This window comes from Camelina sativa, chromosome 17, assembly GCF_000633955.1.
Source record: "Camelina sativa cultivar DH55 chromosome 17, Cs, whole genome shotgun sequence".
In the NCBI taxonomy this organism is placed as follows: domain Eukaryota; kingdom Viridiplantae; phylum Streptophyta; class Magnoliopsida; order Brassicales; family Brassicaceae; genus Camelina; species Camelina sativa.
Window position 1 is genome coordinate 4,435,772 of NC_025701.1, and position 24,067 is coordinate 4,459,838.

Sequence of the window (24,067 nt, forward strand, 5' to 3'; positions counted from 1 at the left end):
TTTTTTTTTTTTTTTTTTTTTTTTTTTTTTTCAATTTTCAAGTATACAGCGAGGAAAATCCAACAAAATCTTTGGTTTCCTATTTATGTGAAAAGATGTATGTTTTATTAATTAGTTTTCTTTTCTGCCGTGCTTTTAGGGTTGAAAAAAAAAATGAACTTTTGTTTTTAATATTTGAAAACAAAAAAAACAAAAATAGTATTAATTAAAAAAATTGAGATTTCTGAAAATCCGGTGGGGGCCTATTTTGCGAATATCATCGAGAGAGAAGAAAAAAAATATATATATTCCTAAAAGCGAATAAATAATAGAGAGGAGATATATCCGTACAAAGGAATCGAAATTATTTTCAAAGAAAGTATATGTATACAAATAGAAGAAGATGGTGGAGATACTATATATATTTTGGTCAAATGAGTGTTAGTGAAAAAAACTTGAAAAAATGGAATCACCATTTCAATTCATAGTAGATGCGGGCTGCTCGGTTTGGGATTGGGTTTGGTCTTTTTTATACTGATCTATGTTATGAGTACTCAGTTTCTTCTACTTTACCATTTTGTATTATACAAAATGTACTGATTCAAATAACTACAGTTGACGAGAAAATCAATATACATCTGACTTATACTACAACAAATCTATGTTATCCAAACAATTTAATTCCAAAACTGTAATTTATTTATATCGTTTTCAAATTCGTAAAAAATAATAATAATAATAATAAAGAATTGCATTGACGTCCACATTAAAATTTAGATCCGCGGGACCCATGAAATCTAAAAGAGAGGGTCCACTAATATTTTGTTAAGAACAATTTATAATTATTTAAGTGGTGGTGGGGTCATTTGGACTTTTCCTTTATTTTTTTTCTTCCAAACATAATTTGCTGTTTCACTCTTTTAGACACCACAGCACACAGCGTATCAAATCTTCCAGATTGCTTTTGCTTTGTCTTTCCCCACCCAATCTATTTATTTATGTTTTTACTTAAATAGTTGTATATCATAAAAAAAGTGTTTATTAGTTTTGTTAAATTGGTCAATGCATTGTTTCACGAGATTATATAATGTTTAGTTAAAAGAGATTTTTCTTCTTTTGTTGATTTCGTTTTTTTTGTGTCAAACTCGTTTGTTAAAAAATATACTACATTATTTCAAACAAAAACCAAAATTTTCACTCCAACATCTAACCAAAGAAGAAAGAAAAAATGCTCAATGACGCGTGTTTTTTTTTTTAAACTTACAAATGGTAGGATATGCCCATTTTTATCAAACAATTTATGCGACATTTAAGATTTGATTTGTGAATTGATTTTTCAAACGATATGGGCCAACGAATGATGGATCAAATCTTCATGATGTCAACTAGAAATCGAGAGTTGAACAAATAAATCCATAAATAGTTGTGATCGACGTGTCGCACATAAAAAATCAATGTATATCTTTTCTTTTTATTTTTCCCTATGAACTTTGAACATCAATTAAAAAAAATAAAGACATTGACATTTTCCTTTTAATGAATTTTATTTTAGTACTCGATTGAGTTTTGGAGCATCTTTTTATTCTAATCATTATTATTGTAAGTATTTTCTCAGTCTTCCTAAAACCCTCGTTCATAAGAATAATATATTTCTAGCAATATAGTAACTGATTTGTTGACCTAATTATACTATTCAAAATCATGTAAAACTATATCTTTTATATTGCTACATCTCCAAATTTTCACCGAATTCATACGGGATATCAATTTTAACATTGATTAGTAGTGGATGGATTGGTTTATGTTTCTTTCTTAATACATCTATATCAATATTCTTGATTAAAATTTTGAAAATAGTTCATTTTCAAAAGAAATAAAAAGAAATCATGAAAATTACAACTAAATATCAAATGGTATGACTCGTATGAGTAGTAGATTATATCACAAATTTTTTTATCACTAAAGAGTTTGGTTAATGTCAACTACGAAAGAATATAAATCGAAAACTTGATTTTGATGCAGAAAGCTACTCAACATATATATTGCTTTATGTTTTTCTAATTTTCAATGTGAAATTGATATATCATGGTTTTTGTGGTTTTTAACCATGATATAAAGAGTCTTTTAGTGTCTTTTCATTTGTTTCTAGATTGGTTTTGAGTCTTTACAGGTTTTTAGCATGGATGGAGCAAAGTGGAGCAATTTGGATCAGTTTGGAGCAATAATCCGGAAGAAATCAACTTGGAATCGATCAGAGGAGATGGTGTCGATCGACACTGCCTTAGCATCGATCGACACCCTTGTTTGCCTACGAGAGAAGCCAAATTTGGAAGTTTTACAAATCTGCCCCGAAGTTTTCCATATTTGCAAGACTAGTCCCTGACGTATTTTAGAATATATATATAGTTTTTAGGTTTTCCAAACCCTTAAGTTTTATTCTATCAAGTTTTATTTTTTCTGGAACCCTGAGAGATTTTTGAGAGTTATTGGAGAGAGAGATCTGAACTGCTTTGAGAGAAGAATTCTTAAACTCCTTTCTTACTCTTTTAATTTCAATTGCTTATTATTCAGAAAGATGTTTTGTTCTTCATTGAATACGTCTGAGTAGTTTGCTTGTTAGGTTTAGGGTTTTTCACAGGGATTTTATGAATTATTAGATCTGTTATTTAGGATTCATTATCTATCTAGATCTTCATCTTAGTTTGTTCTTCATATTAATCCTTGATTGGCCATCTAGAATTAATACCTTAGGAAAATAAATTGATATGAGAATATAATTGATTTTTCTGATAAAACCTTTTGATGAGCAAAATTATTTCTTGCAAAGAGATTTGCTTTAATAATTTTGTGAACAATCTAAACTTGTTTTAAAGCTGATTTATTACCTAGAATTTTACAAAGAGATTTGGATTTTCTGGTTTTAAATTTAGATATTATTTGCAGTGAGAACTGATTTAATTTACAAAAGTGTTTAGAGTTCTAGATCTGTTCTTAATTGCTTGAATCCTAATTAATTGATTGATTTAATAATTCATAATTTCCGTTTGACAAAAAAAAAAAAATTCATAATTTCCTGAGAAATTCCCTAGGCCTAGCTTTTTGATCTTCTGAATTTACAACAGCTTTATTTAATATTTTACATTGCTTTTCTTTATTTAAATCAATTTGTTTAGCATAATTATAAAACTCTATAATTTATTGTGTAGACTTGAGTCCTTGTGGAATTCGACCTCTAAGTATTACAGTGATTTTTAATTTGAGAGAGTAGCTCAGGGTAAATTTGAGCATATCAGATATCCTAACTTTTGTTTCACAATCACAAGCTTCTATCTAAATACAAAAAGCCACAATGCATTGTTGTTGGATCTCTTATGAATGACACTTTAACAAAGAAAAGAACCATAAGTCTTTCTCCTTCCTTGGTATTCTTCGCTTTTATGTTGTTTCGGTTCCGTCTCCTATTGATATTTAGACCTCTTTATCTTTGATATAGTCTCTATATCAATACCTAGGTGAGCTTTTTTTTTCTTTTCTTTCTTTTGCTTCCAAATTATGCTATTTTTCTTTTGCAATCAAAATTTTAAACATAACTATTTGATGAAGACATTTTCATCTTTGGTGAAGTAAAAAAAAATATAACGTTTGTCATATTCTAAGAAAATTTTGGGCTCTAGCAGGTATAAAGCATATAATTACAAAACTTCGAGACAACTAGAAGAGCACAAGACAGTTTAGACAGAGATCAAAAACACTTTCCAAACAATATTATAATAATGTAAGAATTTCCTTGAAGTTTATGGGCCTTACAACACCATTTAGATTTTAGGCTTCTCTATCTTTATTTCTCACTAGTTAGTTGTTGTATGATTTGTATAAGCCCATGGAGGCAAATACTCTTCAGTCATATATATATAAAGATTAAAATATGATAAAGAATCTAAATATAACCTGAAGAGGTTGGGGTTGGCAATCGAAGTAGCTAGTGAAGATTTTTTATATTCAGGTGTGAAACTGAAGCTTTCAGCGAAGGCCCAGACCCAGTGGTGTCTGTATCTGATGCATATTTCATTAGGGTCGGACCGTCGGACAATTAAACCAAACCAAAAAGCCTTATCAATTTCAATCGCAACTATCGATTTCACATTTCACTTTTGAAATATAATCCCCAGCCAATTCTCTATTTATCTAAACTAGTATATATACTTACGAATAATGTTAATTTTTAATGCATGCTGGTTGTGGTTGGAATAGTTTTAACTTTTTAAGTAGTAACCTTTTGGCTTTGGGATAGTTTTTAAGTAGCAACTAATTATTCAAATTAAGTAAAATTAATACCTTGAAGTTCAGAAATCCTGACTTCTCCATTTACATCTATAATCATTGTTTATTTTCTCATTTATTGATCCATTAGCTATATAAAACAGTATAGTTTTAAAATCCTGGTCTTGACATTCTTGGTGGTGTTACGTTCTTTTCTTTTTCAATAAATATATCGAATACGATATAATTAAGGTTCAAGTGCTCTCGGAGTCGTCTAGAAGAGAAGCAATAGGATTTGATTAATCGGAGAGGCAAACTCCGGGGGACCACCTTTTGATATGCTTAATTATCTTCGACCTAATTAAAAATGTTAACTAATTCAACTTAATATATATTGATTCATTTCTTACAATAAACATGCATGTGCTAGTTCTCGTTTTTATTTTCTTCTCAAACTGAAAACAGGGAATAATTATTTAATTTATCTGCAAACTAACAAGTTTGCGTGTGCCAAGTGAACATATTAAATAGTAGTAGATAAATAACTCAAATTACTACTAATACGTAAATTTTTATCAAATTTAGTACACCTTTTTACGTTAAGCGTTTCTCAACTCTTTCTAATATCATACTTACAATCATATTTTTGTAAAAAAGTTCTGTCTTTGTTCTTGAACGCGAATGCATGCTAAGCATAGAATGTTGTATACACTGTCAACACTTACATTTTTATCGAGATAGGAAATGTTTTAGTTTCTGTTATATAGAATTAGTTAGTACATCTTTAGATTAGTTGTGATACTCGTACAACCCTTATAAGTTTCCTTAATTTTAAAGAGACAATTACTACCCAATGGAATACTACATCCAACCTTTTAACAACAAAAAAAAGTGGTCAAGACTAGAGTTAAACCTTAAGCATGGTCGAATAGATCAGGTTTAACGGGTACCCTAGACTAACTAATTTTTCAGAAATGGGTTTTGAATTGTAATGTTAAGTTGTTTGATGGATACCAATATATAATATAACAATAGAAGGTGAGGTGGACATAATTTATATATTTATATATAGATATTAATATATAATTAAGTTTACTATATCAAATAATATAGAAACCAACCCACCCACCGAGTAGCCACCACAAAGAAACTTTCGAAAAAAAACCATAATGAGCTAAATTATTCCACATGCTATTGGATAAATATAAGATTATTGTTGACAGCATACTTATTTGGAATTATTCTTTCCTCGATTGCTATAATATAGTTTAAAAACAAAGGACCTGAGGGAGAGGAAAGAGCGTTTGATTGCATGAGACACCAATTTGGTGCCAAGAAAGTCCACCAATCAGAGATCTTAGGTTGTATGAAGTAATACAATTATAACACCTAATAAGGGATTAACTAATATTATTTAATTAATTGTCTTGATCTATCTTTTAAGTTACAGAGCAGTGGGGTCTTAATGGAACAACTGTCCAAACCAAATGCCATTTTCATTATACTTATTTTTATTAAAATAAGATTATCTCATGACTTGATTCACCTGAAAATAGAAATCTATACCTTTTTTTAATACCAAATTTCTTTCTGTATAAAATATTGTCTTCTCATGCTTTATGAAGATTTGCCCAAGATCTTGTTTTGAAGATTAGACTTATGAATATAGTTTTTATTTGTTAAATAGTATAGATGCTTGCATCATTGCCCACTTCTTGTATTCCTTCATTTGGCAACTAACCATTCTCCCTATTTTAATTTAAGTATTAATATGCATTCATTAAACATGGTCAAGATAGGCTTTTTCTTTCTTTTCTCACAGTACGTAATTAGACAAATAAGATTTGGTTTAGGTGGAAGACATTGAGATAAATTACAAAAAAGCTTCAATTCATGCTCCATCATCAGATCTCTTTGCGAGCAACTTTAATTGATGGGAAAACTGTAAAACATTAATGAATAGTAGTATCACAAGAGAATACATCACTATAAGAATATCCAGTAAATTTATAGACTATTTTTGTTTCTTTTTTTCGTTTTAGAGAATACCGAACCGACGACGATTCGTTTTATATTTAGTTGCATTGCTCTTGAGTGAACATTTCGTAAAAAATTATGATGGATATGCGTCATTTAAATAGAGTGAATTTTTTATAGTATTTTAGGGATCAGAGTATTATTCTTCAGCTTCCATGTTGATTATAATAATATTTTGGGGGCTAAATTGGTTAGTTTTATTTTATTTCCTATCTTTCTTTGACTTTTGATAGTATATAATCAATAATAAGATATTAACATCTTAATCTTCTCTTGTAGCTTAGAATATAACTTTTGTATTATTTGTCACAAGTGGTGTGATCGCTGCATGCCTTTTCATATATACTTTTTAAATGTATCGTATCTCAACTTAATCTAACTATTTTATTCACGCACTAAACAGAAAGTATTTTCCCACAATATTTAAAAGTAAAGTTTATCACAATTAAGCAAATGTTATATATAATGCATAAGACAAAGATAAAAACAAGTTGACAAGTTAAGTCTTTATATATATTTTTAGTATAAAGAATTTTCTATCCCAGTCTTTATTATATACCGTTCCTATATGTATGCGCGTGGTATCCACATATGTATAAACCTCTTCCGTGTTAGTGTAATACTTATTGTACCTATCAAGGTTTATTTTCCAAGATCATTTCTCGTCACACCTTAGATTCAAAGAAAGAATTTTATTATAAACCCTAAAATATTAGAACTCGATGCTGTTCATGACTAATATAAAAAGCCCCATCCCAACAATATAAAACTCCTTCAACATACAATATATATATTATATTACAGATGCAATGCATCATTAAATACAAATTATTAAACTAAACGTCCTTCGCCTCTCTCTATTTGCTATATAAAGAAGATCATTTACACATCTCCTTAAGCTAATTAAACCCCATCGACAAACACATATACATAGACAACATATATGTCTATATCTCCGACAATGTCTCGAACAGGCGAAAGTTCCTCAGGCTCGTCCTCCGACAAGACGATAAAGCTGTTCGGCTTCGAACTCATCAGCGGCAATCGTTCGCCGGAAATCACGACGGCGGAAAGCGTGAGCTCGTCCACAAACACGACGACGACGTCGTTGACAGTGGTGAAAAGACTCGAATGTCAATACTGTGGCAAAGAGTTCGCAAATTCTCAAGCCTTGGGAGGTCACCAAAACGCTCACAAGAAGGAGCGGTTGAAGAAGAAGAGGCTTCAGCTCCAAGCTCGACGAGCCAGCATCGGATATTACCTCACCAGCCACCAACAACCAATAACGACGGCGTTTCAGGGACAATACCAAACGCCATCGTATTGTGCGTTCTCCTCCATGCATGTGAATAATAATCAGATGGGTGTGTACAACGAGGACTGGTCGACGCCGATGTCATCGCAGATTAGCTTCGGTAATAAGAACACGTGTCAAGATCTTAATGAACAAAGCGGTGAGATGGGTAAGATGTACGGTGTACGACCGAACATGATTCAGTTCCAGAGAGATCTGACTTCTCGTTCTGGCTCAAAGAGAAGCATTAAGTCGCTGGATCTTCATCTATAGGTCTCACCGGAGATACGGCATAACAAAGAGATATATATATGATTAAGGTTATATACTAGTGGTGTATTTTATTGGGAAAAAAAACACGAAACATAGTGTTCGTGATGCAATTTGAGTTTTATTTATTAGCTAGGTTAATTATGTTCTTTAAAAATTCATAATCCAAGTGATGTTGTAGAAATATTCAAAAAGAAAAGAAAAAAAAAAACTCAAATAGATTACTTATCCAGAAAATTCTCGATCCTACCATCGTCATCCGAAAACAAAAACAAATTAGTATAGAGTGGATCAAGTATTGATATATTGTGGAATAATAACAATACGCCATATAGTGATCAAATAAAATCATTTTCTTGTTCCTTAGCTTGTTAATCGTATAGTTTAACAAAATCTCAAGTCTACAAGGTTTCTATAGTTTTATCATTCGTTATTGTGTGCTGTGTTAATAAATGGTGCATTGCTTAATTGATGGAGGAAACATGTTGAAACATTATCACTTTCTTGTTGCTTAGTCTATTTATGGCCCATGCGTACGTTCTTCTTTAAATGTACTTTTTATACTTCAATTGTGCATTTTTTATTTTATTTTATCACCATATGTACATATAGATATACTTCCAGTCGTACGTATATTTCCATTACAAGTAGTGCATACATGTGTTTATATGTGCATGTACGCGTACACGCTTCAATTTGATTTATAGTCAAATTTTTAAAAATATGTAATTAGAAATTTCATCTTACAAGTTAACATATGATCTTTAGTTCAAAAAGAAAAAAAAAATTTAATGCAAATGCTGAAAATGTTATAAACACAAATATCACACTGCTTCCTTTCCAATTTTCGTTTGCAGTTGACGTAAAATAATTATACCACCACATAGGTATAAAATACAGTCTTGAACTACACAAATCGTTTGACAAAAAAAAAAACTACAGAGATCCAGACTCTAAACCCTAATTAGTAGTTACTTACATTGTAATATGGATTTTACTTTGAGACGCTGATGAGGCATTTTTGTGCTTATTATTTTCAAACATACCTTTAGTTTAATATAAATAATTCATCTTCTAGCAAAAAAAAAAAAGTTACCGAAAATTTCATACAGTCTTATATAATTTGGATTTTGTATGTATATATAATTTGAAATTAGATGTGTATGTATATAATTTGGATTTTCATATCTGTAACTTTTTTACTCTAAACCGATTAATCAAGACTACAATTTTGTTGGCTACAAATGTATATATGTATAAACAAAAAAAAAAAAAGAATAGTTTTGATTATTTGACTTCATTTCTTTTGAGACAATAAGAGAGAAATATATGTGAAGTCTGAATAATACTCCTAAAACGAACCGAATAAGTAAATTTTAGTGGTGACATTGCTTGACTTAGATTTTATTCTTTCAAATAGATTTGGTTTAGGATTGATTCGAAATTTCCCATTAAGTTTCTAAACAAACCTGTGCAAACAATTCATAATTGTACCACTTATAAAAAATACATATTAAATATTTTAAATGGAGTCGGCAGGTTGTATATTTTAATCAATATATAGCGTGATTAGAATGATAAGCTTAAGATCCAACATCCAATGTTGGAGGTTCCTTTAATTGTGTAGACACATGTCACTTCCGACACCAACGGAACCCCAATTTGCTTATGTGTGTGTGTATAGATGCTTATCCCATTTCATTATATTACTTTTATTTTAAAAAGGTTTTCCTTTATTGTCCAATTCGTATGTTTCCTATTTTTGGTAATACTATATGTTTTTGTTTAACTTTGAAACGTCGCTCACCTTGCATATGAGTACATAAAAAATACGAGCGATGTTCGACCAACTTGGACTTTGTAGATTTCCGACATATTTCCTTTTTTCTTTTATTTTCTGAATCGCAGCAACAAAAATACTTGAATACATGATCTTTCCTGACATAAAATCATGTAATTTCTTATTTGTTTTCGTATACCTTAATTACTCATGACGTCCTCTCCATCTTTGGTAAAAGAGATGAGATAACTTTGCTCGAATCCCTTTGCCTATGATGATAAATGTCAAAGATATTGATCGTGCATGGTGTGGTCTGTTTGTGGTTGCAATTGAGATAGTGGCATTGGCGGAAGAAGTGCAAGCTACGTGGACTAGGATGATCCACAAGTATTACAGTGATGATCCTTTTTGATGGAGCGCTATAGAATGAGGACATAATTAATTAGCAGCTGTCTAGATATAGTTTCGAAAACCGTAATTTTCCCTAAATTTTTTTTTAAAATTAAGTTGCCACCTAACATAAGAGTTTTAGTATGTTTATTAGCATACATGCAACATGTTATCATAGCGCATGTATAATCATAATGGAGGATAGCTACTGATTAAATAACGGAAACACTAATTATCAATTTCGAAATGATATTCTGTTAATTTAAAGAAGGGATAATGTTATCTAATGTTGTGGGAGACAAGGATAGATCCAAGCCAGGTAAGGTTAGCTTGTTGATCTAAATTGATTAAACATTTAGTTGAACAAAACTTCGCCATCTGTACCACCCATCCTATATAATTATTTCAATTAAATGGATTATAATTTAGTAAAATGTCATATATGCCTCCATTATAACTTTTATTATTGTTATTATTGGCATTATTGCTTTCTTAAAAGCAAGGTTTACTAGTATTTAACAAAAGCTATTGGTTGGTCATTATGAAGCGTTATGTTTGACCGTCAAGAAGAAAACTATACATAACGCAATACTTATATTAATTGTTATATTTGAATTATTATATCTGGTGTAATCTTTTGAAAGACTCCTTTGTGTTGTTGTGTGTGTACTTGTTATCTTATAAAAAGGACAAATATCATTTTCTACGTAAAACAAAGGACAAGAATTATCGGTTACAATATTAGTTGAATGATTCTTGATCTAATTTAAAATTACATTAGCGTTAGATGTAAGTTTTTGAAAGTAAAATTGATTTTATAAATGAATCAGTTGATCTATAAAATTTAATTTGGTGGAGCACCCATCAGAGAGATCTTAATTTCTTCCAGAAACTACGTGATTAGAAGACGTGTACTAAGTGACAAGTAAAATATAAATTAAGCTTAATCTAATGCAGAGTTGGCTATTTGCGTTCATCATTATTTGCTAAACAGTAAATTATTCGTTTCACGTCGTGTGCACTGTGCAGGCATCAATTTGTTTTTTTTTTTTAATTACTTTAATTGTAGTAAATAAATAGTCTATGACAAAAAATACAATAAAAATTGTAGTAAAAGAGTCCTAAACTTTTCATAATTTTTACTATCTTACAAAATAAAAAAGAAGTTATAAAATAATACTAACTTTTAACCGTTGATCATGGTATTGATTTGTGGCTTCCCAATTCGGTTTAAACCTCGAAATGTAAAAACCCGATCGATAACCACAAACCGGAAAAAATATTAAAAAGAAACAAACCGGTCGGTTATCGGGAATTGATTTCTAGGGTTTTAAGGTTTTGACTGACGGTTGACTTAGGGCGCGCTTCTCTGCTTTGGTTGCCACAGACAGAGACACATATCAAAGCTAGCTGCTCTTTACCACCTCTTTGCTCGCTTCTCTCACCATCATCCTTCAGGTTCGTTCTCTGTTTTAGTTTTACAATTAAGGAATTGGAATTAGTGGGCGTAAGTATTGTAGTCGAAAGCTTCAAACTTTATTCGAATTGAGTTTTGTTTTTTTCTCAATTTGATAGCAAAGCCTATGACTTTGGCTTTACAATAAGCTGTGTTTGATTGAATTTTGATTTGGGCTTTAAGGTTAGGAAACAAAGAAGAAACTAGTAGCGAAGATGAGGAAGAAGGTAGACGAACGTATTAGGACTCTGATTGAAAACGGTGTTAAACTCAGACACCGTTCCATGTTTGTCATCCTTGGTGACAAGGCTCGTGACCAGGTAAAATATTGCTTTTTTATCGAGGATTTATACTTTGCATTTTTCTCCTCGGGGATCAAAGTCTAATGCGTTTCTAATTCGTTATGTTAATAGATAGTTAATCTTCATCACATTTTGTCAAAATCGGTGGCCAAGTCCAACACAAGTGTTTTATGGTGCTACAAGAACAGACTCGACATTAGCAGGTTCGATATTTATCAACCTTGTGTTTGAATGGATAAGATATTTGCCAAAGTTGAAGCTTTTTACTTGAAACTTTGTTATTAGTGGTTTGATTGAGCCATGTCGAGAATGATGGAACCTCACTTTGTGAAATATTTTACGAATAGTTGTGGAATATCTGTGGATAACTTGGTTGTAAAATTTAAGAATGGAATTTGGTTTTGTTGTGCGCAGTCACAATAAGAAACGTTCGAAGCAGTTGAAGAAGATGAAGGAGAGAGGACAATTGGATCCTGAAAAACTTGACGCTTTCTCTCTTTTTCTTGATGTGGGAGATGTCACGCATTGTTTGTACAAGGATTCTGAAAGAATTCTTGGGAATACTTTTGGCATGTGCATCTTACAGGTACTCTTGATAATGGCAGAAGAACTATTTTTGCTGCAGCTTACTCATATTTTTATTTTCTTTCACGTCTAATTTTGTTTCTTGATACATTCAGGATTTTGAAGCTCTAACTCCAAATCTACTAGCACGAACAATAGAGACGGTTGAAGGGGGTGGGCTAGTTGTATTACTATTACAATCGCTTGCTTCACTTACCAGTCTCTGCACCATGGTTATGGTATTGACACTGACTTTCGTAGTTATGTTACTTAACTACTTATTTGAAGTTACATGATTCGTTCTATTCATATCAGGATGTGCATGATAGATTTCGAACTGAGTCACACTCTGAAGCGTCCAGACGTTTCAATGAGCGATTTCTGTTATCACTAGCGTCTTGCAAAGCATGCGTTGTCATGGATGATGAGCTTAATATATTGCCACTTTCGTCTCATATCAGATCTATAACTCGAGTTCCAACAACGGAGGTAAACTTTATAACAGATTCACAATTTTTGTTCCATGGGTTGTTAAAATTTTTTGTATTTCATCAGACTAGTTAGCATCTTTACTTTTTTACTTTCATGTGTTTGTAATAAAAGGATTCGGAAGGGCTTTCTGAGGCAGAACGAGACCTGAAGAGTTTGAAAGATGCACTAAACGATGATTTTCCTGTTGGTCCTTTGATTAATAAGTGTTGTACATTGGATCAGGTATGTGGTTTAGTCACCTGTTACATTGGATTAAGATAACATCACTTTGAATCAGGACTGAATATGTGCTTTGTCGTTTCTAGGGTAAAGCTGTTGTCACGTTTTTTGATGCAATACTGGATAAGACCCTCCGCAGCATTGTTGCTCTGATTGCTAGTCGTGGGCGTGGAAAATCTGCTGCACTTGGTCTAGCTGTTGCAGGGGCTGTCGCTGCTGGGTAGGCTTGAGTTATTGTACTCATTTATTCATGTATGTTCCAATAATATTTGCTATCTTATTGGCACTTTATTTTATTTGCTGTTAGGTACTCTAATATTTACGTAACAGCACCAAGCCCAGATAACTTGAAAACGTTATTCGAGTTTGTTTGCAAAGGTTTCGATGCACTTGAATACAAGGTAATGTGAACTTCTTTCTTCTGGATATGTATGAGGCATTTTTCTAGTAATTTTTCATGTTGGGCTTCTTCCATCTCGTTGCCTGTTTGCTGGTGTAGTCATAGATTGGAAATATGCACTATATTGAGGAACAAGAAAGAGTGTTTTGCGTGTTAATTCGAGATATCGATATAGTTTTCTGAACACTATCCTCAACTATATATTTTGTAGGAACATCTTGAATATGATGTTGTGAGAAGTGTGAATCCTGACTTTAATAAAGCAATCGTACGGATAAATATCTTCAAGCAGCACAGGCAAACTATCCAGGTTTGTTCAATCCTTCTTTTCTTTTTCTTTACTAGCCGTAGTTTGTGTCGATCACTAAGTTGCTTCATTTTCTGTTTTTTTTTTTTGTTTTCATGCAGTATATCCAACCACATGAACACGAGAAGCTCTCACAAGTGGAGCTGTTGGTTATTGATGAAGCGGCAGCTATTCCTTTGCCAGTTGTGAAGTCTCTACTTGGCCCTTACCTAGTTTTCTTATCATCTACTGTCAGTGGGTATGGGAAACAGGAGTAAATTACATTACCAAAATATTGAAAGTTAATATGCATGGTGTGGTTAATTTGGGCCAGTCAGGCTACTGATTTTTGTTTGTTTTGCCTTTCTTTGCCAAAGCTATGAGGGTACTGGTAGATCTTTGTCCCTCAAACTCCTCCAACAGTTAGAAGAGCAAAGCCGAGCCCCTTTTACTGGTGCTGAAGGCTCTCTTTCTGGTATGTAAATGCTACATCTAGTTTTTACTTTTGGCAAGTGGCAATCATGAGATTTTTTTTTTGTAAAGATCCCAATATTATCTTTAAGGACATAGAAGTTCATCTTTTTAAAATTATCGCTCCAATACCTAGGTGTAGTGGCTTATGAAGAAAAAAGTGTTGCTTGTATTTTCGTACTATGTTTATGTTTTTTGAGTAAACTATTTTCCAATGCCTAGGATTGAGGAATTGGTGTGAATATTTTTTTCCAAGAACGTAAGTTTTGTTGTTAAGTCAGGCCTTAAGGGTCTCTGAAGGTTGACTCGACTGAAACTTCATGCTGAGTAGTCATGTATTATGATTTTAGATTACTGTGTCTCATGGGTGTTCATATTTATTTTTGATTACTACTTTCATATTTTAGTATGTAGTATTAGATATCCTTTTTTCCCTTGGCCCTCTAGTTGATGTGAATCGTTATCTCAGGGAATTCCCTGACTGTCTGAAGTTTCTTTGGATTCAGGTTGCCTTTTCAAGAAAATAGAACTCAGTGAATCTATTAGATACGCTTCTGGAGATCCAATTGAATCCTGGCTTAATGGATTACTATGCCTTGATGTTGCTAATTGTCTTCCAAATCCTGCTTGGTATTGAAATATCTTTCACTCAAAATAGATAAAATGTTGCTACCCATTCTTGCCAACGAGTGATTGACTGTTTTTTTTTGAGAATTAGTGATCTAATGACTTTTCTTTTCCTGTTTTTGTAGCCATCCTCTGCCAAGTCAGTGTGATCTTTATTATGTCAACCGAGACACCTTATTTTCTTATCACAAAGACAGCGAGCTGTTTTTACAGGTAATTATAATAGTTTATTTTACTAACCAAGTACATTTAGCTACCTATATTTTGTTGTTAAGGCATTAAGTGGCATTCTGCAGCGAATGATGGCACTTTGTGTCTCTTCTCACTACAAGAATTCTCCTAATGATCTTCAACTTCTGGCGGATGCTCCTGCTCATCATTTGTTTGTCTTGCTCGGTATGCAATTGTTCCTCCTTTTCATTGCTAGAGATAATCATCAGATTAGAGTATTGCCTTAATTTCTATTTGGTACAGGTCCTGTTGATGAGACCAAAAACCAGCTCCCTGATATTCTGTGTGTTATCCAGGTATAGATTTCTTACTTTCTGTTCTGGTTTTTAGAATTGTTTTTTTGGAGAAAAACAGTTAGTCGGACTAACATTTAATAAAAGTAGATGCATCTTGGCGTTCTTATGTGATTGATTCTGGATGTAAATCATTGAAATTGATATTTTTGCAGGTCTGTCTCGAAGGACAGATATCTCGGAAATCCGCCGAAAAAAGTTTAAGAGAAGGTCATTCACCACATGGAGATCAAATACCATGGAAGTTCTGTGAACAGTTCCGGGACGTTGTTTTTCCAAAGCTTTCTGGTGCCCGTATAGTACGCATAGCAGTCCACCCCAATGCTATGAAAGTAAATTTTCTTATGATGCTCACTTTTATTTATCTTATAGGTTTCCCTGAGAGACTAACAAATTCTTGATTACATTCTATGTAGATGGGATATGGGTCTGCTGCGGTTGACCTCTTGACCAGGTAAATGCATGATTACAAGTACAACGTAATTGATTAATACATGCAGATATTTAATTGATTGATACGTGCAGATACTTTGAGGGTCAGCTAGCTTCAATATCAGAAGGTGATGATGAACTGGATGTGGAGCCTTCACCAGTTAGAGTTACTGAGGCTGCTGAAAAGGTTTTTGATTTTGTTTTAAATTTATCCTTGTGGGGTTTTGTATAATGCATTCCAGTTCTTACTTAGTTTTTTTTTTTGTTTTCCCATAGGTTTCATTGCTTGAGGAACAGATAAAGCCTCGTGTCAATCTTCCACCTTTGCTGGTTCCTCTTCGTGATCGACGACCTGAGAGACTCCACTACCTCGGTGTCTCTTTTGGGCTTACTTTGGACCTTTTCCGTTTCTGGGGAAAACAAAAATTTGCTCCATTCTACATCAGTCAAATACCAGTTGAGAATATCTCTTTCTCCTGAATTGCTTATTCTTGCATTGTCTAGTAGTTCATAACACAATTTCTATATATGGTTGTATCAGAGTGCTGTGACTGGTGAGCACACATGTATGCTTCTGAAACCATTAACATTAAGCAACGAAGAATTCGAAGTTGATGAGTCGGATAAACTGGGCTTCTTTGCTCCCTTCTATAAAGGTTCATTGATTCGTTAACTGAAATCAATTGTTTCTTTAGCTCCTAAGTATGGCATGTTTTAATTTAATGTTTTTGGCCAATTCTTCTACTCTGTTCAGATTTCAGGATAAGGTTTTCTAAGCTGTTGAGCGATAAATTCAAGAAGATGGATTATAAACTTGCAATGAGGTTAGCGCTAATCATTTTCGTTTCCCATGCAACTTTGGACCTATACTGCAATACTGTTGTAGGTTTGACATTATACTTTATGTGTTGATAATATTCATTTCTCTCTTTTGTCTAGTGTCTTGAACCCTACGATCAACTTCCCAGAGGTTGATTCTTCGGGGAATTCACCAGATGGCTTTTTGAAGAAACTCGCCGGTGTCCTTTCACCTTATGATATGGAGAGACTCAGAGCATACACTGCCAATCTCGTTGACTTCAATCTGGTTAGATCAACTTTCTGAAATTCACGCAATTTATGGAAAATATTTACGGACTTATTCTGCGTAAGGAATATATTGGGACATGTAATCTGCTTAAATAACTTACACAGTGATAAAATTCTGCTAACAGATTGAGAAAAATACCAACCGCATGTTCAAGCTTGATATTCTGTCTTTTCGTTTGGTTTGGTAACTATTTTTTACTTTGTTATCTTTCCAAAGGTTTACGACATCTGCAAAACCTTAGCTCATCATTATTTTCAAGAGAAGCTCCCGGTCTCACTGTCATATCTTCAAGCATCTGTACTCCTATGTTTGGGCTTGCAGGAGTCGGATTTCTCGAGCATCGAGGTATAGCATGTCTACTCTTAATTAACTTTCGATGATCTGGACTGCTGCGTTATGTTTACCGCATATGTGGAGATAACTTGTAGACACATCTGAGTCTGGATGTTCTAAATTGGATATTTACGTTGACTTGCAGAGAGAAATGCAGTTAGAGAGGGGACAAATACACTCTCTTCTATTGAAGGTTGGAAAGAAGTTATACAAATATTTGAATGGAATCGCAACAAAAGAGATTGAAGCCACCTTACCTCGGTTGAAAGATGTAAGTTCAGATGGAAAAGTTGACAATTTACTTCCGTGTTCTTTTGCTCAATCAGAATATCCTCCCTCATTTTCGGAAATTAACAAATACACACATGAATATCTGATTGAAATGATTCATGGTGGCTTTTGGTTGCAGAGAGTGCTTGAACCTCACAATGTATCAGTAGACGAAGATCTCAGGGAAGGAGCTAGAGAAGTCGAGGTAATCACTTTTGTTTCTGTGCATGCGTATATACTATTTTGGTTGCTATGTAAGGTCGAAACATAATTCACACTTTCAAATGTTTGGGTTTAAAGGAACAAAGGAGGGCAAAGATAGACGAATTGTTGGATCCCGAGCTGCTTGAACAATTTGCAATTGGGGACAAAGACGCTGAGGCTTTGCAAAAGTCTAAGATCTCTTCAAGTGGTCTTATAAGTATTGAGTCCACCAAATCAGAGAGCAAGAAAGAGAAGCCAAGTGGTTTTGATAAATCCGCCAAAAAGAGAGGCAATGATAAGCACTCCTCCAGGTCCAACAAGAAGAGAAGAGCCTGATGTGGAGTTCATGTAAACAATTGCTTTTTTTTGTAACAGTGACCAGAAAATTTTGATCATTGGGTTTTCTATGAATCTTTAATCAGAGAATCTGAATATTTATTAAAATTTTGGTTTGATCACAAAATGAAAAAAAAAACTTAACAGATTCTGTTTGGGCATTCTACAACCATAGTACAAAGTTTTCTATTGAGCTATAACTATATTATTTCTTTTACTGCAATAATGTCAAACTGGTTCACATCTCTGCAGCAAAAGACTTGCCACATCCACAGGTTTGTGTAGCGTTAGGGTTCGTGAAAGAGAAGCCTCCACCAATCAAAGCATCGCTGTAATCAAGCTGCATTCCGAAAAGGAAGAGCATGCTCTTGGGATCACAAACTGCAAAACAATTGAAAAAACAGAGCTTTCACTTTACAGATGTTACAAACACTTGACTGCAGAAGAACAACAATAGACTAGTTCAAAAATCGGAAGCAAAGTATTCATCTGTACCATCTACTTGACAACACGAGTCTAAAACTTTAGCCAAGAACATTAATTATCTCACGAATGTTATCGAACAACCTCAACTCTTTTGGTTCACCACACAGAAACTGACATTCATATTCTAAGTATGATGAGTCTACAACACTACACCATAAACCAACTTGTTGATCTTACCCTTAGACAGTTAAGACCTTATTAGATAAGAATGAAAGGATTAGGACAGTTACCTATAGTGAAGCCTTCGTATTCAATGTTGGAATCATCTGGTCTAGCGTTAGCTCTATTCTCAAAGTCCATCGTGTAAGACATCCCTGAGCATCCTCCTTGTTTAACACCAATTCTCAAGCACAAATCTTCCCCACGTTCTGATCTCATCTTACTCAGATGCTTAAGTGCATTATCTGACAGAGATATCGCCGGCTTCAGTCCCTCCATTGAAGAAGGTGCTGCTGAGAAATTCAAAAAAAGCCTCTTTTATATTCTCGTAAACAAAGCAATTCAACGTAAAGGAGACATATATATAAGCAATCAAAATCATCAATTTCAAAGAAAAAAAATCTGATTTTTAAACACAAAACAGCAAAAACAAGACATAAAGCAGAGAAATTTCGTAAAATCAAACAAAAAGACGAACCTGGAACTGAAGTGGATCGAACATAGAGACGGTTTCTCCTACTGAGATTGAGATTGAGATTCACATATGACAAACAAGGAAATGAAATCGAATTACATGAAACCACAGAACGTAAACTTGTGTTAGAGATCCTTAGCCCAAGAAAAGTTGGATTTGAAGTAGTCGTGATTCCAGCAAACGCCATAATCGCCTGAGTTGAGGGAATCTCTCAAATGCGTGTATTAGAAGCAGACCCAAGAGAGAAACAAAAAAAAAAACAAATCTTTGCGCTTAATTGGAAGTTTTAAGTCCACATGTTAATTTGTTTTCAGGTAGGTGTGTGTGATTCATTATTTATTTTATTTTTGTTTTATGATTTATGAACCCTAAAAGCATGTCTCTTTCGTAGCTATCGGGTCATAAATTTAAACCCGATTTTGACCCGGTTTATGAGTTGGGTCTTACCCGAACCTAAAGGAAGAAGACACACACACACATAGCGCGAAGGAAACAAACTTCATCTTCTTCAATCTTCATCATCGTCTCGTCTCTTCTCTGATTCGTCGCTTTGCTCTCTTCCTCTTTCTTCATCTTCTTCAGAGGTCAGTTCTCACGAGTCTATGCATAATTAAGTTGGCTCTTTTAATGGCGTCTTCTTCCACCAGCTCTCTCAATCTCCACTCTCTTCCTAAGGTAATTAAAATTCTACTCTTCAATCACTTGTTCTATATCACTTTGTTTTTGTTTCTAACTTCGTTTTCCTAATTGAAATTTTGAGAAGGCTTCTTCTGGGTTTGGCCAATGGAGAAGGACTGGGTTAAATTCGAAATCTTTGGGTAGCTCCGTTTCTAGGAACCGATTGTTTGTTTCTCCGGTGGTGGTTCTCAACCGAAGTCCGAGACTTCCGGTGATCAAAGCGTCGTATAACTCTGAGGGAGGCTCGAAGCGTAGTAGTAGTAGTAGGGTTTACAAGGAGTCACAGGCGGCTAGTGGTTTTCCTAATGCTCAAGTCCAGCAGATTGCGTCTTCCGTCTTGCCCTTGGGCTCATTTGCTGTCGTCACTTTCGGTACGATACTTACTGTGTTTTCTCATCCTTTTAATGATAAAAAGTTTCATTTTTTCTCTCAAATCGTGGATACTAATTTGTGTTTTCAGCTGACAGTTTTGTGGAAAGTGGTTGAGAAGTTCATGTCTCCAAAGGCTTCAAAGACTTCTTCTGCTGGAGAAAACAAATCTTCTTCTTCACAGGGAGTGAAATGGTCCATTGGTGCCGGTACTAATTTGTTACAAGGATTTGCTGCAAAGGTTGATAGAGAGGCCAAGCAGAGGCTTAATGAATTTGCAAAAGAACTCAGGTCGTTCAGAAGTGTTGACATGTCAGGTGCATTGAATGATTTAAAATGTTATGACATTACTTATTTGCTCTTTCTAATTCCTCATCTCTTTTCCCTAAATGTGGAATTTATCCTTTGCCGGGACAGACAACTTTATTAAAATTACGAGATATGGCTGAAGTTCAGGATAGTGTGTGTAGAGCCAATGGATATAGCTCATCTGTGTATTAATTTGCAGGATGCAACTTTGGAGATGAAGGATTATTCTTTCTTGCTGAGAGCCTTGGGTATAATCAGGTTATAGTTCTCTCTTGTTTTCACATCTGTTATCTGCCAACTCATTAGAGTCCTGATATTCTTATGTTGATTGAGTAACCATATCCATGTTTGTGTTTCAGACTGTAGAGGAAGTCAGTTTTTCTGCAAATGGAATTACAGCTGCAGGAGTTAAAGCCTTTGACGGTGTTCTTCAATCAAATATTATGTTGAAAGTTCTTAACCTCTCTGGAAACCCTATCGGTGATGAAGGAGCTAAGGTTAGTGGAAATATTATATAGTAGTTTTAAGTTTAATTACCGGGTGTCTGATGGTAGAAAAATCCCCAGTTCAATCAAGAGAGGAGAACATATCGATGTCTGCCTAGATCTTTAGCTCTAAAATAACACGGAGCTTATTCTCTGTGTGTACGTTCCTTTCTGAGAAGGGTTTCTCATTCGTTTTTTCTTGTAATGGCAGACTTTATGCGCTACACTGATGGAAAATTCTAGCATCGAGATACTTCAGCTGAACAGTACTGATATAGGAGATGAGGTTTGTTTGAGAAGATGCTTTGTTTTGCATGTTTTTCAATATCCTAAGTTAGTCACAATCCTTGAAAAAAATTTCAAGCTTTAAATAGTTCCAATGTTCTTGCGCAGGGTGCAAAGGAAATTGCAGAGTTGTTGAAGAGAAATTCAACCCTGAGGATTATTGAGCTGAATAATAACATGATTGACTATTCTGTAAGTTCTTTCTGATCATGTGTATACCGTTATATTTTATAATTAATCACCCATGTTTATGAATTTAATCTGTTGTGTCTTTTTCCCTTCTTTTGAAATGGAGGTAGGGATTCACAAGTCTTGCTGGAGCTCTTCCTGAGAATAATACAATACGCAATTTACATCTCAAGTGAGTTTAGGATTATAAGTGGAGGGCTTTCTTTTTTTATTTTGTGTATAGTTTATATCTCTGACATACTGATTTATGGATCTGTATCAGTGGAAACTACGGTGGTGCTTTGGGTGCCAATGCTTTAGCTAAAGGGCTTGAGGGTAATAAGTCTTTACGGGTACAAATTTTCCTCATGTCCCTTTCTGTATATATCGTTTACCATTTCATAGTTTAGACTTTAGATGTGTTATCTTATATGATGCTTTAAAGGTAATTTCTGATCTCATTAAAGACAACCAATGAATTAATGTCATCAACAGTTGATCTGTTCCCTTGGCCTTTCTACCCGCAGGAACTTCATTTGCATGGAAACTCTATTGGGGACGAAGGGATTCGTGCGTTAATGGCTGGTCTATCTTCCCACAAAGGTTTTTCAATAGAACACTCCTGATACGTCTATATTAACTCTTCCTTGCCTCTAGTGTAGATCAGTAGTTATACTGAGATGCATTTTTGTGTGCAGGGAAACTGGCTTTGCTAGATCTTGGTAACAACTCCATCGCTGCAAAGGGTGCCTTCTATGTAGCAGAATACATCAAGAGAAGCAAGAGCTTGGTTTGGCTGAACCTGTACATGAATGATATAGGCGATGAGGTACATACATACAATTTATAACAATGAAGCTGGATTGTGTCTGTTGCTTCTCTAATATCTGAAAACCTTGTTTTTTTTTTTTGCTCTGTTGTCTATCTTAACGATTTTCAATGGTTTCAGGGAGCTGTAAAGATTGCAGATGCTCTGAAGCAAAACCGTTCGATTGCAACCATTGACCTGGTGAGAAGTGACCATCTTCTCCAGTTTCCCTAAGTTTTGTACCTTGCGTTTAAATCGAACTATTTGTTCTGCTAATACATTTTTGTAATCTAGGGTGGAAATAACATCCACGCGGAGGGAGTTAATGCGATAGCTCAAGCTCTGAAAGATAATGCAGTTATTACGACGGTCAGTGCCAAATATCATTCTCATCTTTGTTTCCTTGTTCACTTATAGCTTGGATGATAATGACACTCCCACTGTCATTATTTCCTCAGTTAGAGGTTGGTTATAATCCCATAGGACCCGACGGCGCTAAAGCATTATCTGAAATTCTCAAGTTCCATGGAAATGTAAAGACGCTCAAACTTGGTTGGTGCCAGGTAAAGCATGTCTTTAATTCTTTATTTACAAAAATGAATACTTTTCACAATTGCTTATTTCGTTTTTATCATTGTTTGATTTTCATTCTTATGTCCTGCAGATAGCTGCAAAGGGTGCTGAACATGTTGCAGACATGTTGAGATATAACAACACGATCTCGGTTTTGGACTTGCGGGCAAATGGACTTAGAGATGAGGTTAAATTTTATCAGCATTCAGCATGTTTTATGCATGTATATGCAATATTTCTACCAAATATGTTTTTTTTTTTTGTTTTTACAGTTGTGAATGATTGTTGTTTTCAGGGAGCTTCCTGCTTAGCGCGGAGCTTGAAGGTAGTTAATGAAGCTCTGACATCCATGGATCTAGGATTCAATGAAATACGGGTAACAGAGAAGATACTTTGTACATTAACAATACTTTTCTTCTTTTGTAAGCGGCTTGATCTTATTATCCTGACTCGTTTGCAGGATGATGGGGCATTCGCCATTGCTCAAGCTCTAAAGGCCAATGAAGATGTGACGGTTACATCGATAAACCTTGGGAACAACTTCATCACCAAGTTTGGACAGGTAAAGAAGAACACACATGTATTTCCAATGTTTTCGTCATGAAAGATTCTGGTTGCTGAGAATATGTTTATTTGTTTGTTTAATCCCCCAGAGTGCATTGACGGACGCTAGAGATCATGTTCTAGAGATGACTGAAAAGGAAGTAGAAATTTTCTTCTAGGAGAGACAAACTGAAGTGAAGAAGACTTTGTCACTCTGTAATTTTTGCACCAATAGTTGTCGTCTCATTCTTTATTAACGTGTCGGGTGATGCTTCAAACGAGAGAAAATTGTTCTTTTTTTTTTTTGGTGGATTTTACGGTAGGATTCAATTTCATTGAAAAGAAAAGTTTAATGAAAAAATGGTGTTTGGTGTGACGAAGAAAAGAGAGGCTTAAGATCTTATTCAACTCAAGCTGTTCACAATGCATGCATGCTATGCAATCACTAAGCCTCGTTGCCTTTGAGTGATGCTAAATACAGCTCTTTTAGTGTTCCAGACTTGTTTGCTCCTCCTGCTGTCGGTAGTATACAGCCACCATATGCTTCAGAATTGTTTGCAGTCGGGCCCAAAATTTCAAGAGAAGCTCCTTGTTTAATTCTTTCTCATCTTCTTTCAAAATGTGACATCCTTCAAGAAAACAAGACAAGTCCGACTCGAGCATCTGAAACTAAACAAAACAGAACATTGAAATACGGCATCACGCAAATGCAT

General features: G+C 34.1%; 4 protein-coding genes across 6 annotated transcripts; 3 read left to right on the top strand and 1 right to left on the bottom strand.

Annotated features, from left to right (window-relative positions):
* Positions 7,051-8,089, top strand: LOC104755263 (zinc finger protein 5). Its single transcript, XM_010477609.2, has one exon. The coding sequence runs from the start codon at positions 7,220-7,222 to the stop codon at positions 7,841-7,843; it is 624 nt and encodes a 207-aa protein (XP_010475911.1). The 5' UTR covers positions 7,051-7,219; the 3' UTR covers positions 7,844-8,089.
* LOC104755265 (RNA cytidine acetyltransferase 1-like) lies at positions 11,360-18,164 on the top strand. The gene is made up of 27 exons (XM_010477614.1): positions 11,360-11,468; positions 11,650-11,786; positions 11,880-11,971; positions 12,183-12,354; positions 12,449-12,571; positions 12,648-12,821; positions 12,936-13,046; positions 13,130-13,263; positions 13,351-13,444; positions 13,655-13,753; positions 13,852-13,988; positions 14,107-14,204; positions 14,707-14,830; positions 14,953-15,040; positions 15,124-15,223; positions 15,302-15,354; positions 15,507-15,683; positions 15,768-15,805; positions 15,877-15,970; positions 16,060-16,239; positions 16,325-16,439; positions 16,538-16,607; positions 16,723-16,870; positions 17,090-17,218; positions 17,352-17,477; positions 17,616-17,681; positions 17,777-18,164. The coding sequence occupies exons 2-27, from the start codon at positions 11,682-11,684 to the stop codon at positions 18,014-18,016; spliced, it is 3,087 nt and encodes a 1,028-aa protein (XP_010475916.1). The 5' UTR covers positions 11,360-11,468; positions 11,650-11,681; the 3' UTR covers positions 18,017-18,164.
* On the bottom strand, positions 18,094-19,481 carry LOC104755264 (iron-sulfur assembly protein IscA, chloroplastic). 2 transcript variants are annotated; one of them, XM_010477610.1, is made up of 3 exons: positions 19,140-19,481; positions 18,733-18,954; positions 18,094-18,397 (listed from the first exon to the last, which is right to left on the bottom strand). In XM_010477610.1, the coding sequence occupies exons 1-3, from the start codon at positions 19,321-19,323 to the stop codon at positions 18,255-18,257; spliced, it is 549 nt and encodes a 182-aa protein (XP_010475912.1). In that variant the 5' UTR covers positions 19,324-19,481; the 3' UTR covers positions 18,094-18,254. The 2 variants fall into 2 exon arrangements, with proteins under 2 accessions (XP_010475912.1, XP_010475913.1); XM_010477611.2 differs by having other exon boundaries at positions 18,733-18,951; positions 19,140-19,466.
* Positions 19,569-23,739, top strand: LOC104755266 (protein NLRC3). Of its 2 annotated transcripts, XM_010477615.2 has the most exons (18): positions 19,569-19,811; positions 19,900-20,185; positions 20,282-20,500; positions 20,692-20,750; positions 20,852-20,989; positions 21,189-21,263; positions 21,371-21,454; positions 21,562-21,623; positions 21,714-21,783; positions 21,958-22,033; positions 22,129-22,259; positions 22,380-22,439; positions 22,533-22,607; positions 22,697-22,801; positions 22,903-22,998; positions 23,107-23,187; positions 23,272-23,373; positions 23,465-23,739. In XM_010477615.2, the coding sequence occupies exons 1-18, from the start codon at positions 19,764-19,766 to the stop codon at positions 23,531-23,533; spliced, it is 1,836 nt and encodes a 611-aa protein (XP_010475917.1). In that variant the 5' UTR covers positions 19,569-19,763; the 3' UTR covers positions 23,534-23,739. The 2 variants fall into 2 exon arrangements, with proteins under 2 accessions (XP_010475917.1, XP_010475918.1); XM_010477616.2 differs by lacking the exon at positions 19,569-19,811 and having other exon boundaries at positions 19,970-20,185; positions 20,275-20,500.